Source organism: Eimeria mitis, genomic scaffold (genome assembly GCF_000499745.2).
Source record: "Eimeria mitis Houghton genomic scaffold, Emh_scaff458, whole genome shotgun sequence".
NCBI lineage: Eukaryota > Apicomplexa > Conoidasida > Eucoccidiorida > Eimeriidae > Eimeria > Eimeria mitis.
In genome coordinates, this window is record NW_013572891.1 from 3,313 (window position 1) to 3,717 (window position 405).

Consider the following 405-nt stretch of genomic DNA (forward strand, 5'->3'; position numbering starts at 1 on the left):
AAAGCTGCTGCACGTGGCCGCGTACACTTCAGCACATACACTCTGATGGCCCTCAACAGGAGATGCAAATGGGGGGGATGGGGGCCCCCCTCTCCTCTAAGGCAGACATGCGGCTTGCTGCTGCTGCTGCTGCTGCTGCTGCACGCTCTTCCATGCAGCAGCAGCAGCAACTGCAACAGCAGCAACAGCAACAGCAGCAGCAGCAACAGCAGCAACAGCAGGAGCAACAGCAGCTACAGCAACAGCAGCAACAGCAACAGCAGCAACAGCAACAGCAGCAACAGCAGCAACAGCAGCAGCAGCAGCAGCTGCACCAGTTGCCCAAGCCACACCAGCTGCAGCACTGTACACAGCAGCGCGAGCAGCAGCAACATCTTAGGCAACAGCAACTGTGGCAGCAACTGA

At 58.5% G+C, this 405-nt stretch overlaps 1 protein-coding gene across 1 annotated transcript in view; it reads left to right on the top strand.

The window, feature by feature from the left end:
• The window catches only part of EMH_0013010 (uncharacterized protein), a gene marked incomplete at both ends in the record, with an annotated part of 17,456 nt that overhangs the window by 2,471 nt on the left and 14,580 nt on the right, over window positions 1-405 (top strand). Inside the window, one exon of the mRNA XM_013499705.1 lies at window positions 1-403. Coding sequence (XP_013355159.1) covers window positions 1-403 — 403 coding nt within the window. The remainder of the gene's footprint in view (window positions 404-405) is intronic.